Source organism: Nyctibius grandis, chromosome 5 (assembly GCF_013368605.1).
Source record: "Nyctibius grandis isolate bNycGra1 chromosome 5, bNycGra1.pri, whole genome shotgun sequence".
Classification (NCBI taxonomy): domain Eukaryota; kingdom Metazoa; phylum Chordata; class Aves; order Nyctibiiformes; family Nyctibiidae; genus Nyctibius; species Nyctibius grandis.
This window is the reverse complement of record NC_090662.1, coordinates 27,021,834-27,036,660: the sequence shown is the minus strand read 5'-3', so window position 1 is coordinate 27,036,660 and position 14,827 is coordinate 27,021,834. Positions and strand designations below refer to the sequence as shown.

Here is a 14,827-nt window from a genome sequence, read left to right as displayed (position 1 = left end):
ATGGAAGAGCCTATACTTTTGCTTCCTCCTAAGGCTATGAATTTAAAAATGTACCATTAAATTACCTGTTACCATGAACATGAGAAGCACAAAATGCAAAACTGTAGTGGAGCAACGTTGGATCAATGACAGAACCATTTTCTGAATGTTCAATCAATTCATTGAGATAGCAAAGATGGCGGTGACAGCCCCTCACTCCATATCGAGCACAGTATTCGTCTAATACGAAGACTTGACCTGGGCTAAACCAACCCTGAAAGAGAAAGGGAAAAAAAACCCACAACATTTTGAGATTGCTTTTCCCACTCACAGCTTTTCAATGAAATAAAGAACAGAGGCATATATTTTTATGTGCATTACATAAACTTTTTATACTAGAATGATTTATATCTGACTAATGCTGATGGCACTGGAAGCTAGAACCAACAATAGCCCTCTTGCTGAAAGGAGTTAAATGTCAGTTCTGAGTTACCACTACTATGAAGTATATGGTTTACAAAAATAAGCTAATACATCCAAAGTCTGGTACAGATTCAGTTATATCAATACCTAATATAAAATAAACTAACCCTTTAAAAGAATTAGTTTTGTTCAAGTAATTAATTGCAAGCTACAAGAGAACATTTGTGTAATGGTGAGGGACATTAACATGGACAGTTAAAACACAGTTTCTGGACAGTCAGTTCCCCATGGCTGCAACTTTAATGTGAGAGAATCACAATTTGACCATTTACCCTATTTCTTAGGTAACACGCATGCACTTTTTAACAACTTCTTAACAACTTATACTAGTAAAGAGATAGAAAGCTGGGTAGTTTGTTAAAAGCCACCTGAATAAGATGAGTATGATTTCACCTTAAATAATAATTAGATATTCTGGGGCATATTGAGGGCTTACTCGGGCAGAGTCTTGATGAGACCAGAACGGAATAACCCTGACACAGACATGAAGAAAGTACAGACTCCTTCCCACCACACAAATAGTTTTTGAGTGAAGCCAGAGTGTAAAAGAAATAATTGATTCTTGATGTAGAAATGTAAAACAGAAGAGCCTTGATTGCTTTGCCTCCTAACATGAAAAAAGATAGCACAGTGTGCTTCCAAAAAGCAGCAGGGAGAAAAACATGAACCTTGGAACACCACAGCTACTGCATGGCTGTTCTAAATAAGCATTTTTCTTTGTTCTTTTCTTAATTGTGGTGATATTTTCCTCTCATCATCCCTGCCAAATGGTTAAGAGAGACTGAGGAACACCTGAACTCAAATATATAAATAACTTGGATAAGAAAAATGATTTTGCAAATCATGAATTTATAACATCAGTTTAGCAGCTGAATACCAGTATTTCCCTATTGCTTGTGAATACTTCTGCAAGCCCAGGTGCTTAATATTTATAAAAAATACCAGCCCAAATACTATTAAACAATATTTAAAAATACATTCACATCAGGTTTAAATAATCTGTCTTTTAACTTTACCAAAAGACTTGCATGAGACAGGAATTTAAATTTTATGTTCTCCCCTAACTTAACTTACTATTTGCAAACCAGAACACCTCAAAGTTATTTCATAAATTTATTTGCTCCTGATTAATTTCTTTGAAGTTAATGTTTCCACTGCCTTTAAAGAGCTTCAGCTATTTCTAGAGAACACTTAGCTTTATTACAGCACCCAGAACAGTACTCAGTGTTTTAAACTAATATACAGTCATGTTCCAATGGCTCACATAACTTACATAGGTGTTTGCTAGAAAATAATGGTATTCCATTGTAAGAAGAAAGAAAAGGGATTGTAACTGAATTTCTGCAATAATATGTAACCTATACCTAGATATAATAAACAGTGATTATTGTGATTGATTGATATTCTGCCAAGACATCATCGTCACTGATCTCTCTCTACATCTTTATGGAAAACATAACAAAATGCTGCATGTCAATGCCTACCCATGCAAAAGGAAAGAATTATTAAAATTTCTGTACATTCTCATAGCAGAAAATTGTGACAAAAATACAAATTTTTAAAGAACTCATTACTTTAACTTCAGTCTCTGCAAGAGATCTGTTTTACTGTGGTCATGTTCATATAAATATGAGCCTTTCTTGCCCTTGTTCAATCCCATACCATGCGTAAGTGTCACAAACACGTAACAACTAAATGCTACAGAGTATTAGATAACTGCATATTTTTATTGTATAACTGAAAAAAAACCCACCAAAAAAAGAAGAACATAAAATTAAAGAACAATGGGTCAGTTAGTAATTTAATACAGAACTGTGCTTAATATTAATTCTTACTCATTTTTGTTTTTATCTTTACAAGTTGTATGTGTGGTTACTCTATATTTATTGAAATAAAGGGATGCATTGTTTCCAAAAATGATAGGAAATGAACTGTGCAAGAAAAAAAAAATCACACTTATATGTTCATGTATTCCATCGCTACTTTGACATTCCCAATTTTTTAAATTAAAAAAGAATCTTAAATATGTGATTAAACAAAAAATGATCGCCCATTCTACTTAGTAAAAGCTGAATTTTAAAAAGAAGAATAAGAAATGCATCTGCTTTATGGTTGCTATAGCACTGTGTATTTCACGTAACCTCTTCTAAAAGTTCCTGATTTCAAGGTTATATTAAGTGTCTTACTTTATTATTATTATAAAAAAAGATTTTGACCCCAATGCACTGTTAGAAAGCTAACCATTTTCTCTTTGAGTGCCAATTACTTTGTACAGATGTACCTTTGGGCCTCTTCTTTGATTCAGTGTGCAACTCCCAGACAGAAAACGAGTCCTTTAACTTTTTCTATACATACTTATCTGGTAGTATTTTAAAAAGGAAGCAACTGTCATCAAATAATCATTTTTTTTTTCTTTTTTACACTTGCAAACAAACTTAAAAAAGCCATCATTATCTTTGTATTATATGACTAGTCAGACCAATGGAAAAAAAGAAGTAAAAAAAAGTTATCCTTTTTTGTTGCTGTTGGGATAGTAAAGCGAAAAAAAATTATGTGCTATGAGGCATTTCAGGTCCTCAGTGAGAGATCACTATTTCAGACACGATATCAGGTGAAAAATAAAGCCTCAGGAATTTACGAGGTCTGACTGACATAAACTTGTTTAACAAGTGTGTATAATCTGATGGACTTCCAGGAGATTGTTGCTGGTTTTCCCTACTGAAAACAAAACCTGAAGCAGTCCCATCCTCAGCTCCCAGTCCACAAAGCATAGACTAGAAAATGTTATGTAGGAAAGGGAAACTGCAGCTACAAACACAGAAGCATGTTATGCCAATATCTTATCTTTTATAGTTGTCTTTGAATGTGAAAAGCATTCATTTTGATACAGAGATCACATTTTACACTTTTTTTGTTTAATAATTACACTCCCATTTGTTATTTGCAATTCAGGTAATACATACATGCTCATATATCTATATTGCCTGTGGTTCTGTTTCCCTTCTTCTGGTGTTTTTCCTTCTTCACACCACAGTGGAATGAAGAATTACAAGATAAGTGAAAATGTCTGACATGAAGTGACTACGTTTGTACCTTAAAATGCCTGTACAGGTGTCAGTAAATCCTACCACAGGAGCTCTTAACATTATCAAAACCTTCCGTTTTTATTCAAACCTTCATAGAGGACATGATAAATTTCAGCTGATAAAATCAGAGACAGTTTGGGTCTCTTTGCTTTCTATTGAGTGGCACAGCAGCAGCTTGCAAGTGTATAATTTTCAAATTTGAAACCAATCGATTGGACCCTTTATTCCACCTACAAGCGCAGCTATTGAATGAACTAGGAAGAAAGGACTACTTTGTAACAACTATTTCTCACTTCTTTATATCTATCTTCCAGCCAGTACTCACCAAACAAGAATAGGAGTCATTCAATCTGTGATCCAAGGTCTGCCTCTGAAGCAGTCTAAAGAGGGAAGCATGGTCAAATTTGCAGGGATTAGCAGAAATAAACTCATCCATGCCATGTTTCTGACCACGGTCTGTATCTGTTCATACAAAGGAAAAACGTGCAGAACAATACATGTGAGTTTGTGTGCAGATTTACAAACACAAGTGTACACATGGTATTTAAGTCTCATATAAATTTTCTTGAAAATATCTCAAAGAAATAAGTCACATAAGTAGATGCTACCAGGTGACTTATTATAGAATCTTGGGTTTTAATCTGAAAATAATATTACTGAATTATTTTTCTATCATACCAATCTATGTAGTGTAACAGTGAAAAAAAATAAAGTTGCCCATTGACAGATTAAACAAAATTTAGAAAGGCTACTGGAAAATACTACATAGTACATTAAAATAATTCTTAAATCATGGTTTTCTAGTGGAGCTCTTCAAAAGTTAGAACTTAGAAAACAATGTTATGAGTATGAAAAAAAACGTGTTCTCTAATTTCCTGGTTTTGTGTGGCTCTCTTTCTAATTTTAGCAAAATAACCAAATAAATATCCTTCCTCCATTGCAAAAAAATAAAAGGTTTATGCATTTATTTCTTCAGATAAGAAAGAGCATCTTTACCACAGATCAAAGTACCACTCATAGAAATATTCACCATGGCTTGAAGCCTACTTCTCAAATGGCAAACTGGAGCAGAAATGAACACACTGGCTTGAGCTAGGTCATTTCCAGCCTTCTTTTTGTACTCAGCTTTTAATGAGACAAACCTTAATGTAGTAATGGCAAAGAGCTCCTTCAACCTTCCAGCAAAGAGTAGTGAAAAAGGGAGCAGCATTTTTGTGTAAATACATAGAGAAAACATACCATCCCAAATGGCACTTCAATCAAAGGCCCAAATTTATTGTTCTTCACAGATTGCATCTTTCAGCGCCTTTAAACCCCGCGGGTTTATCAAAAGAGAGGCTCTAGTGACTGCTTTTATTAGTGCTATGTTTTGTCGAAGTCCTCAATGTGAATTATCTATCAAGTATGGACAGAAAAAGCCTTACAGTGCCCAAAAGGACTAGTTATGTATTAGCACATTAGCTGTCTTGGATTCTATAGACTGTACTGGGGTGAACAGTCCTATCAACTTAAAAATTGACTTCGCCTTTCAATAGGGTCTTAGCTCTTTGTTCCTTTAAATTCAAACCTAGGTCTTTTTATATTCGTTACTAGAAAAGTATAGATCTAAGTGTATCCTAAATGCAATTTTGAAAACCTGCATAGTACAAACCTAAAATTTCTAAAGAAAAGGAGACAAAAGTTTATTGATTAAACCCAATTATAGAGTCAGGTTCATAATAAAACTCAATATTGATCTGTGGGCATGATGCTAACATAATCAGTCACATTTAGAAATTTAGCCCCAGATCATATTGATCCATGTCAAGTCCAACTTTCAGCTGTATTTGTGGATGGAAGAATTATTTAATTCAAGCTGAAAGATCTGCAGCATCACATCCTGGAAAGATGCAGAAACTAATTCATATCACTTGGCTTTGCATTGTCAAAGCAAGAGTCACATCCATGTGACAGACTTCACCAAGGTGGATGTAGCAAATAAACAGTATGACAATACACCGATGGTGTAAGGTATGAGACTGTCACCCCAGAGAAACAGCAGCATATATTTTTAATGATTTAAGGATCAGTAGCATATGCGATTACATAGATCAACAATATTAGACTAACCTATGACAAACAGCTCATATTTTTGACATAGGCACATGAAACGCTCTCTCTTAATTAGTGCAATTCAAATGTATTTAAACACATGAATTCAAAGATAAACAACCGATATCAACACAACTACATTACTGAAAGTACTAAACTACAACATGAAGTTATCTATAGTTTCCAAAATGATCCATACAGAGATAAAAGTTTTCCAGACCCGGTACGTTTAATGTGTAAGTGACTGGTTTCTACATTTCTTGTAAATTTTCCTTCTTATATGAATATCTGATTTACCAAGCCATTATTTACAATAAAACAGATGACAGAAAAGAAAAAGGATTAATATTTCTTTCTGCTATTGGTCTCACATACAAATTATACACAGCTGAATTTTTCTTTAACTAACTAGCTTGATTTTTTTCTCTGGTTAACCACACAAATATAAAAGATTCCTCTTTTTTAAAAGAAAATCTGTGTAAGTACTGACAAGTAATTAAGTATTTTGAAATCAGGAGACTGGATGTTGCAAATGAAACAGATTCAACATTCTGATACTGTCATCCAGATGATCAGAATGTGTAAGGTGACCTATAAAATACAATGCAGCCTGTGAAAGCAGAATCTGCGATTACATAATTTGGGAAAAAGAAGGAAAAAAAATTTATTTGAAAATATAAATACTACAGAAATATATATACAGAAATATATACAGAAAATATACAGAAATATAAATTCTACAGAAAGATCCATGACGGATCACCATCTTTTTAAGTGAATCAAACAGTACAAATAACATTGTCTGTAACCAGAAGTTCTGTTACCAAATACATTTTAGCAACAGAAAAACAATTAAAAACTTACCGTTGCCAGCTGTAGGCAAGCAGGAAATAATAGAAAAATAGATCTACTGTAACACATTACATTTTATTTTATTCTTATTATATACATACAAGAAAACTGGTAGATCTTTTTGAAACAAAATGGATTTTTTAAAAAATATAAGAACCTGATCAAAGATTATGAGGAATTCATAAATGTTATACGACTCTGATGTAAAAATTATTTCACCCCCTACCTTTAAAAATTGTTAGCAACTGTATTTTTCAAAAGCCTACACAAATGATCTTTAGATGTCCTGTTCAAGCTACATGCAAATGCATTTTATTTTCTTCACTTTCTCAATCTTGGGGAATATTGGGAAGATATTTGGGGAGAACCCTGAAGCAGTAATACTTCTGCTGCTTTTTCACAATCAGTGTGTCTTCTCTTCTTAGTGGAATTTGTTGTCCTGCTTTTCAAATTGCTCTAACTCAAACTCTGTTTGGCCTGCCTATTGCCATGTTACAACTGTCTGTTTCAGGTTGTGTATTTATTTAATCTTTTGGAAACCAGCAGCCAAAAAAACTATCATTTTTTTTTAGATCAAGGTAGGACAAATATGTATATTTTAAAAATACAGAAAAAACTTACAAAAGCTGTGCAGGAGTTTTTAGCAAATTCTTTGGGTGTTCTTTTAGACAAAGATATTGATATTGGTAAATAGCATCTGAATATTGCCTTTTGCCATCTTGCAAGAAACTTCCCTTTTAGTCCAGCTGCAAAGGCTATAAAAATCATCACATCCTCAGTGACTCAGTAGAGTTGAGTGAATTCAGACTACCAAGAATTCCATGTTTATGGCACATGCTTGAGTGGTTCCTAGTGATAACCAAATCACTAGGCATCATCTCTGCCCCATTCCAGCCCAGAAGCAAATACACATTTTCTGTAGCATTTACTCTGTGCTAGGTGAACTGCAGGAACTGGCCTTGCAAAGTGGTGACCTCCTCCCTTTTGTGGCTCTCAGTGACATCCCTGCTTGAGTTTAAGCACCGTGGAAGCAATTTGAACTAACTCAGGCAGACAGGAAAGAAGAGCAGGTAGGACAAGAAATCTAGTATTGTAGGGATTAAAAAGATTTAGAGATTGGGAGTAGTAGGGTAAGAACTATGACTCTGACACAGAAGAGGCTGGAACTGGTTGGATGAAGATGAAGGTGTACATGCTCTTTGCAAAAGACAGTGGCAAGACATGCATTACATTCCTTCAAGTGCCACTCCATACAGATAGTGACAGCTTACACTGGGAACATTCGACTCCTGATCATTGACCAGGACTCTAAAGTGCTACATGCTAGAAACACAGGCCAAAGAGACAATCTATGCCCCCAGAATCTCATCATTTAAATTTCAGACAACGAAATAACAGATGGAGTTATTAAGTGGAAGAATAGGAGAAAGCAGTGCTGGCCTGTATGACCTGACCATCAGGCTGGGGATAGCACACTGATGGACTGCCAGTATTTTGCCCAAAGGACAAATTTGAACAGGATACCAATTAGTTTTTGCATGTTTCTGAGTAGCACGGTGGTGGCCAGTTTTAACCTCTTCTTTCTAAAAGGGAGATGGGGGCAGTTGGAGGCAAGCAGGAATGGGGCATGAAGGGGAATGGGGGAACATGCAGGGATGGTGGAGTTACTCCACTCTTCCAGGTGGCAAAGTGTATGATAGATATAAAGATGCCAAACCTGCTGAGAAAACTATGTCAAAGGAAGAAATATATTTTATTTGTGTTTGTTTTCTAAAAGACTTAATTAATTGAACATACAGATACATACATCTCAGAATGATTTTAAAAGAATTGCTTTACAAGCACATTAGCAATTATTCCAAAACTGAGCAATACCACCATAAGGTTATGCAGTGGTATTTCTTGTGTCTATGTATTATGACACCAGTACCTTAATATTAATCATATACTGTTTTTTTCCCACAATAGTCTCCAATGTAGCCAGTTCAGAGACTGAGAGTTGTACAAATAACATTTAAAAGAAATATGGAATTCATAATTTATTCCCATACCCATTAAACTATGATAGGGAGAGAAATTTATAGGGCTTATCATCGGTACATCCAAAAGCTGAAAATGTTATAGTTATATTTCATGACTAAATCCCGAAATCATTTCTTCATTTGGCAAATTGCCTGCACTATCTTCTTGATTACAACAACACTGACTGCTCCACTCAGATGATTTAGATGTCCCACACAGTCTCCTGTACTGCTCTTTTGGTCAGATGGAATCCGTTTCATTTGGCAATGTCTTTCAACTTTGCTGTCATTGGATTGATGTCTTGTAATACCAACGTGATGGGCCTATGTATTTGACTTCCTTTGCTACTCCCTTGCTACTTAATAAATAGGATTTTATGTTTTGTACATGGGCTCTAATTTTTATGAAAACTGTTATAAATGGTCTCTGAAAAATCTCAAATTATTTTATTTTTGTGAGCTGTTTTGATAAGTGACATCATTCCAAAAGAGAGATGAGGAAAGCTAGACATCTCAGATCAAACGATTTCCCACCTGACTTGGTTTTCCAGTATCTGTCTCTCCCCTCTTTCTCTGCAGATATTTTCACAGATTTTCACATCTCTGAACTCATGGTGGTGTAGGATCAGAATGATGTTTGGCTTTGTGTTGCTTCATTAAGACATAACAATCCCCTAGTGTGCTGTTGTTACTCCTTTGTTATGACCAAGTTATTAACAGTGGTCATCACTTCAGCAGCCTTTCTAACTGTATGAATAGATCTCCTAATCCACTGCTCATTAAGAAATAGATCACCTCCTGCACCTTTATGTGACTCAGATGACTCTATTTTTAACTGGTGCTTTCCCTGAAACATTCATGTCCTTGGAAAACTTCTGTCTTTTCTACAATTATGCATCCTTAAATACTCTGTCCTTTGCGTAATAGCATGTTTATTCAGAATAGTGGAACTGAAGGGTAGTTCTGTTTTTCTTGATCATTGCTGACATTAGCCTGTCTTCGCTTTTGGAGCCACCTAATACTACAAAAGTGCAGTATAAACTTGCTTTATTTAGAAATGAAGAAATTGGCTAGTATTAATTATAGAAGTTGGACTGGTAAAATAGTACTTTGATTCCAGTGCCACACTTAAATGTGTATTTACCTCACTGGTAGTATAGAATATCAAGTTTCTTTTAAATGCCTTACATGAACAATCCTAAACTGCCATACAGCATCAACAAGAAGAGACTGCACATCCAGATCAGTTAGAGACCTGTAAGTTGGCCTTTTGGAGTGCTGCTGCACATGCAAGAGCAACATTTCCATTTTCTGCATTTGTGATAATTGCTGCAAAGATCAGTCAGACCCTGAGTGTCTTATTATAATCACGTCTAGTTTCTTTTCAGGAGTTCCTGATGTGTTTGTTTTGACCCAGCTCTGAGGTGGTTGGATCTTGTTCATGTCATTTTAAGCACTCTTTTGTACAAGGAATTATCTTATGTGGAACAAGGCACCAATAACTGCAAGAAATATGTCCTTTTTTTACACAAAAGGAGTCTCTGACTCCTTTTCTATTACTTTCTTTCATACAGAAGGAGTTCATGGTATAGATCACAGGAATAATTCTACCACAGCTTATAAAAACTTAAAGATTTTTGCACTCGACAATATAGAAAACAGTAGAGACTGTGAAAACAAAGTGTCATTTATTGTCATATACACATCTCACTCGATTAAAAATGTTAAATATTTAATAAAATGTTTGCACTTTCACATGCTGTCATTTTCAGCTAATAATGTAACTAACTTTGGAAGGTAGATTTTTTCTATAAGGCCATGGAAAATGGAAATGTTAGAATTTATTTCTAGCAAAAAATTAACTTTAATACAGCTAGGTATGGGACATATTATTCATCATCTGATGTTTTAATTTCTGTAATGACAGTTTTCAGTTGCTTCTCTTATCTACAAGAGAATTACAGGGCTACAGAAGATAATTTATAAACACAATATGTAAAAAAACATTGAAACATGTCTCCTTAAGCTGGTTTTCTCTACATCCAGCAGTTTAAAGACATTTACATTTTTTCAAGTTATTGAAAGCTCTTTTTGTACATTTTATCAGGATGAATGAGTTGCATTTCTTACCTTCCTAAAGGATGAGGAAGATGGGGACAGACTTTCAAGGCTTGAATATTATTAAAGGACATTTCTTTTACAAAGACCTAGTTTGTTTTCCATTTTATGTATGTGGAGAGAGGGCTGTGTGACATACTTTAAAAACTAAAACAATGCGATCTTGCATTAGCTGGAAATGGTTGAAAAAGAAGATACATAAAAAAGTAGTTGACGAATTCTCTGGTCATAACAGTATTTCCTAATACTAAAAATGTATCATAACGAAGAAGAAAAAAATGGAAATGAATTTCACTTGATAAACACAGTAGCTCTCAAGCACTAAGTGTTATACCTTGATTAAAATACTCTCAATTTTATACTAACATTTTTCAAGGGAAAACAAAATTAAATTCTTAGGAAACTGAGCATATTCAAATCTGTAAAAGGTCAGATATAGATTCTTCATAGGAGTAAAATTGTGCCCCAAGAAAATCAGCACAGTATATGTAAATGAAGCAGGAGTCTTAGAAAATTATCTAAGGTTGTATCTGTAATCCTTAGTTCTTGCAGTTTCTTAAAAATGGATTCATTTCTTATGCTCATTTTTACCTCAAGTGCAAAAGAAGGAGAATAGAATTTTCCTCATGTAGGCAGAACCGGAGGTATTACAGAAATCAGGCAAACATTGATTCTTTCAAAACTAAACCTCATATGAAGTTAAATTTCACAAGTTATTCTATTGCAAAGAATTCTGTGAATTAATTATGAAATATCAACATTGAAGTGTAATAAAACCAAAGGCAAATAATAATTTAACCACTGACTGTTGATTTATATACAGTTCAGTCATATCAGTTTGTGCAAGCTGATACATAAGCATGACAGAAAAATATATTATATTTTGAGGCTTCTGAGCTTCCCTTAAACTGTCTTTAAAATAAATCTTATTTTTAATATGATTTCCACTTAAGAACTGTAGTCACTCTAACTGTCTAAGGCAATATCGAGATATGTCAATCTTGTTTTTGAATTCTTTACCACTATCTGTAATTTTCTCTCAGAAAACATAATTTCAGTTTACCCAAACTTGCAATTGTTCTTTGTACCTCTTTCTTTCTATAACTTTCCCTGCCCTGTGGTCAGTGTTTTCTAGTTGCTTTCACTTCCATGTAAATCCTGTGTCCAAGAAGATGAGTAATTTGTTGGCTACTTCTGACTATGGTCACTTATTTTGTGCTTTCTAACTGATGCACATGAAGAAGAAACGTTAGGAGGGGAACACAGTGAACTCCCAGCACCCAGCCCAGATCCACGTAAGTGGCAGAAGGTGAGCCAAAACACTCCTTGGCTGTTTCCCCACCTTTGCTTTTCTAGTGTTACTTACATTCAGCAAAATACTTCACCTTAACGCCCCCCGTGATGCATGGTTATTTCACCCTTCCAAATCGGTTCAGATTAAAAATTCAACAGATGTCAGTGCTTTTGTGAGATAAACCATGTTTTTTTTCAATGTTTTTGACAGCTCTGTCAGGATTTTAGATAACTGTTACCTAGTTTAACAAGTACATTTTACTGTCTTCTAATTGCATAATGATAAAAGATTACAGGATGAATGGAAGGCTGTGAGACGGAGTTATAGCAGGACTGACACAGGAGAATGGTTTTTGGCCAACCTGCTATAGACTTCAGACATTAAGCTAAGTTGAGTCTAAAACACGTGTCTCCCTTCTATCACTCTACATTTACAGATACATGATAAAGAAGGATTATTGTATACAGTCCAATAATGTTGTAAACATTTGATGGCTATTACAAAAATCATTGGATTGCACTAGTTTTATAGGATAGAAAATTTGCTCCCCTCAGCCCCCGAAAAAACAAAAAGAAGTCATATGTGCTTCACATGTGCAGGTACCTACACGACAGAATACTTTCAAAGTGATTATATGAAAATTTCAAAATACGGTTAATACATGCTATCTACCTTGATTTTCTTTGAAACGATATTTTCCTCAAAGAAACATGAGGAAAACGTAAACCTGATTTTTAAAAAAAAAGTTCATATGTAGTTTAATATTATACCAAAGGGTGCAAAAATCCAGCAGCCCATCTAGTGCCTTTCAGCTCACAATGTACTGTCTGCATTGTAATTTTTAGATAACTGATATATAGAATGTATGATAAAGCTGACATAAATCTATGAAATTCTGAGAATAGATTAATGCTTTTCTATTCAACACTACACTGTCTGGCTACTGAAAAATATAATGTAAACCAAACACTATCTCCATGGTAATATGTGGGTCAGCTGTAATGAATATGAAGCTAATTGCCTTATTTTCATGGTTTATAATAAAAATAATGACCTGCAAGTCAGGATTTCCCTGGCTGGTAATAATAATCTGAGTCAAAGACCTTCTGGCTAGGCACATTTCCCTAGTGAATGAATTCTGCTTAATTAAAGTTAATTGAGGGAGCTGCTACATATTTTACCAACTAAAACCAAAACCAAAGCCACAAAAGAAAAAGAAGGCCAACTTACAAAGTGGCGATATATCTGTGTTGACATTTCCTCCTTTAGGATTCATTTTCTGAGCTTGACTTGCAGCAATAGGTTTATACGATTGACCTGTGGCTCTGTACATGGCTTGAACCCAGAGTATTCTATCCTGCTCATCATCACTGGCAAATATCACCGTGTCGCCTTCTTTAACAGCATTGAAAAACATTCGACCACCCTGAAGACCTGGAGCAGGAAATAGGAAGGTAATCTTAAAAAATAAAAGTTACTTCTAAATCATCATCACTCTTTATTACATTATTAGTTTTCCTCTCTGTGTGTGTGCGTGGGGGGATGGATGTTTAAACATTTTATAGATATTTATGACCTAGAAATATGATAAAATCTAGAGCTATAAGGATCAAATGGTAATACATGGAAGTAACATATAAGTAGAATAAATATAGAAGTCACAGGAGAAAATATTTCCATAAATCCATTTCCAATTCAATTCCAATTTATTTCTTATTCATCTTCCCTGTGTCATATGCTATTTTGCATTTCTCTAACATACCCTCCTTCTAGGCATCATTTTCTTAGCTGGAAGTCCCTGTCAACTTTATCTCTTCTTGAACAGAGGCAGCTCCATACCCCTTATCAGTGTTGCTGCTCCTTCCTTGGTACCTTTTTCTTGTTCCAATGTTTTGTTCTGAGAGCACATAACCAGAACAACACACACCAGTCAACGTGGCTGTGCTGGGGATTTTTTTGTGACAACATTGTTTTGGCTTTCCAAACACTTTCTGAGCATTGTTCACCTTCTCAATTATTCTAAACATCGAGTCAATGTTTCCAGAGATCAATCTTCAGTATCTTAGAAGCCTCTTAAACTCATAATCCTCCACCGCCTAGGTAGAGTAAAATAGTTTTTCTCTACATGTGTAACTTCGATTTCCCTCTGCTATTTTAATACTACCTTGTGTAGATTTTTCTGATATCTTCAAATTTATTTTTGATTACTCTGAGTAATTTGTCTTTAGCAAGCACTGTCATCATTCACCTTCTTTTCTAAGCCATTTATGAATATACTTCACAGTACAGTGACACATGACTCCACCATCAAAAACAGTGAGAAAAGGGAAAGATTGACTAGAATTCATGATTTTTCCCTTGTATCACATGTGGTCTTACAATGTTTCAGGCAACCTTAGTGTAAGTTTATTGTTCATTCTTCTTACAACAAGCTTCTTTCAAAAAGCATGATTTTTCACAGTAGAAAATCCTAGTGGAATAATTGCAAAACCTTCAGGTGCTGAGAAAAAGAAACTTTTTTTTTTTACTGCTAGATCAAAATGAACAAATTGAATCAGCTGTATTACACAAACATATCGTACTTCAAAACCATGAAAAGTACCTGTGTGAGGAGCTGTATAATCCACAGTGTATCCTTCAAGTTGCATCAGTTCCTGAGGCTCAGATTTCTTTTCTCTGTAACTGCACATTGCAAATGTGTATTGGCTAACCTGAATAAGAAAGGACTTAATTGCTGAATTCCATTCCAGAACTGTATAATACACGTATCACTGTTTGAATAAGCTTTCAGTTGTGCTGAAGAAATAAACCCCATTTTTTTCCCCCGAAATATTTACAGTGTAAAACTTCGCATTCTTTCCCCTTCCTGCCAAAAGGAAGGAAAAAAAAAGCCATAAACACAT

At 34.7% G+C, this 14,827-nt stretch overlaps 1 protein-coding gene across 1 annotated transcript in view; it reads right to left on the bottom strand.

The window, feature by feature from the left end:
- CADPS2 (calcium dependent secretion activator 2) overlaps positions 1 to 14,827 on the bottom strand; it is a 337,802-nt gene that overhangs the window by 99,572 nt on the left and 223,403 nt on the right. Inside the window, exons 10-13 of the mRNA XM_068400325.1 lie at positions 14,527 to 14,635; positions 13,155 to 13,358; positions 3,874 to 4,010; positions 66 to 253 (exon numbers count right to left, since the gene is read on the bottom strand). Of these exons, the coding sequence (XP_068256426.1) occupies positions 66 to 253; positions 3,874 to 4,010; positions 13,155 to 13,358; positions 14,527 to 14,635 (638 nt within the window). The remainder of the gene's footprint in view (positions 1 to 65; positions 254 to 3,873; positions 4,011 to 13,154; positions 13,359 to 14,526; positions 14,636 to 14,827) is intronic.